The sequence below is a fragment of the Triticum aestivum genome, chromosome 5B (genome assembly GCF_018294505.1).
Source record: "Triticum aestivum cultivar Chinese Spring chromosome 5B, IWGSC CS RefSeq v2.1, whole genome shotgun sequence".
In the NCBI taxonomy this organism is placed as follows: Eukaryota; Viridiplantae; Streptophyta; class Magnoliopsida; order Poales; family Poaceae; genus Triticum; species Triticum aestivum.
The window spans coordinates 388,974,778-388,976,917 of record NC_057807.1 but is presented as its reverse complement, the minus strand read 5'-3'; the positions used below and the strand labels follow the sequence as shown (position 1 = coordinate 388,976,917).

Below are 2,140 nucleotides of genomic sequence, written 5' to 3'. Positions count from 1 at the left end.
GCCAGCAAACTTGGATGGCAAAGGATAACCGCGGGGAAGTAGGCGCTTGCGTAATATGCGAGGGAGGTCTGGTGCAACAAGGTGAAATGTGAATCGAATAGCAGTGAAAGCCATATGCATGATAAGGTTGGCATGTGCCAAAACAAAAAGGAATGGCTTTTGGTTCGACAAGTTTCACTCAAACATACAAAAATATCTCCATCGCACAAGATTTGTTATGTGGGATTAATTTAGAAAATACTGTTTCAATAGTAAAATAATAATAATGATGCATATGTATAAATATAATGTTTTTGTTTCACAGTAGAAATGTTGCCTCAGATGTCTGATCCAATACTAGGATCGAACACCCCATCCCTAGTTGTCGCCAAAATAGAACTAACCATCACTCGGAGGTGGAGAATCTGCAGGTAAGGAACAATTAATAGTATTACTTATTGAATGATGATTCACAAGTCAATGGAGAGACCAGAAATGTGTGTGGTTTGTTCACCTTCTCGGTCAGAGTTGGATTCTAAAGAAGTCTTCTTACTTGTGCTTACTCCTCCTCCTTCCTCCGTGTGTGCACATCCTTGACTCTTTATAGGCATCTCCTAGACCTACAATGAAAGAGTGCCCAAACTATTGACATATAGGTAAAAAGGTTATCTGAACCAGCATGTTTCAACAAACAGACTCAAGTAAAAAAGTTTATCTATATCTACTGAGGAGCGTGACAGCACGGTGTGCTTTCCCCAAGCAACAAAAATGACAAGACGCGAAGCCCATGCAAATATAGGATGTACTGTATTATTTATGGTGTAAATAGATGTAGATAGTCGACGCTTTAAGATTCTTGCTGCTAAATCCCAAATGCATCGGCAATGTGACTGACCAGGAGAAATGAACTAATCGGGCCATGTGCTACAAAAGTCAAATTTCTTATGCACGACCAGGAGAAGATGAGTAGAGGACGAGACAGTGAACCAGCTTTCAGAGACTCACCAGAGAGGTGGAGAGGAAACTAGGCGGGCCCGCCACAGATCGCGGAAGCAGGTCGTGCTTGAGATGAGGGCAGAGGCACGGCGAAGGAGAGTGATGTGCGTAGCTGTCCTCGGTCTGACGCCGGGTTTGCGGGAGGTTGCCGCCGGGAGGTGGGAAAGGGGAGATTTGGTGGGGAGGAGCGGGCAGCGGCAGCGGGCCGAAGGGCTGCTGCCGTGCGTTAGGGTTGGGGAAGAAGGGACGGCTTTTTTTTTGTGTGTATGCGGAGTGGCATCTCAAAACTAGATTCGTGCCGGAGATGGATGCCAGGCAGGCCATGTGTACTGGTGACCCATACGAAAACCAATATCCGATGCAAACCGATGAAAATCATGAGAGTAAGATGTTTTTAAGTTTTGAAAAAAATACGGGAGGCTAAGAGGGTGATGTTTTATTGTCACTCAAAATTTCAAGTTGAAAGACATTACGAGATGTGAGCTATGAAAAACAAAATCAGCGTTAAATAGTGTTAAACAGTAATATCACTATTCAAGGCTGAATTTGTCTTTTTCTTAATGTCACTATTCAGGGTTGAATTTGTCTTTTTCGTATCTTACATCACATAATGTGTTTCAACTTGAAATTTTGTGTGGCAATAAAACATAACCTTCTTAACAACCCATATTTTTTTCATATTTTTTCGAAACTTTAAAATATGGTTACCATGAAGTTTTCATTGAATATTGGTTTCCGTATGATATTCTCCCCGGCCTGGATCGCGCATAGAATTTTGGTTGTGGCACCGGGCAATTTCGTCCGATCCAAAAGTATTTCTGTCTTTTCACTAGCCTAGCCCAATCACTGTGTCTGGAGCCCTAAGGCCCACGCTCTCCCGCACAACTGCTCGATCCCCTTTCTCCTCTCGCTTTTCCGACTCTCTCTCTCTCTCCACAAAACACTGGCGCTGCTGTCGTCGCCACCGTCGATTCCTCCTGGTCATGGTCGTCTCCGGCACCGCCATCAATAGGTGGGACTCCACCTTGCCTCACTCTACCGATTCCCCGCCCTAGCCGCTGCTACACGCCCCCGCTCGCGCCCGCACAACTAACCCTAGAGAGGAGGTCGTGAGGGAGGAAGGAAAAGAGGACATGGAGGTCATGGGGGAGGAAGAAGGCGAGGC

At 45.3% G+C, this 2,140-nt stretch overlaps 1 protein-coding gene across 2 annotated transcripts in view; it reads right to left on the bottom strand.

Annotated features, from left to right (window-relative positions):
- Positions 1-1,250, bottom strand: part of LOC123112000 (serine endoprotease DegS) — a 9,501-nt gene extending 8,251 nt beyond the window's left edge. Inside the window, exons 1-4 of one of the 2 annotated variants that reach the window (XM_044532895.1) lie at positions 985-1,250; positions 494-621; positions 384-404; positions 3-68 (exon numbers count right to left, since the gene is read on the bottom strand). In XM_044532895.1, coding sequence (XP_044388830.1) covers positions 3-68; positions 384-404; positions 494-590 — 184 coding nt within the window. In that variant the 5' untranslated portion in view covers positions 591-621; positions 985-1,250. The remainder of the gene's footprint in view (positions 1-2; positions 69-383; positions 405-493; positions 622-984) is intronic. The other variant, XM_044532894.1, reaches the window with a different exon arrangement.
- Between the last annotated feature and the right edge of the window lie 890 nt (positions 1,251-2,140).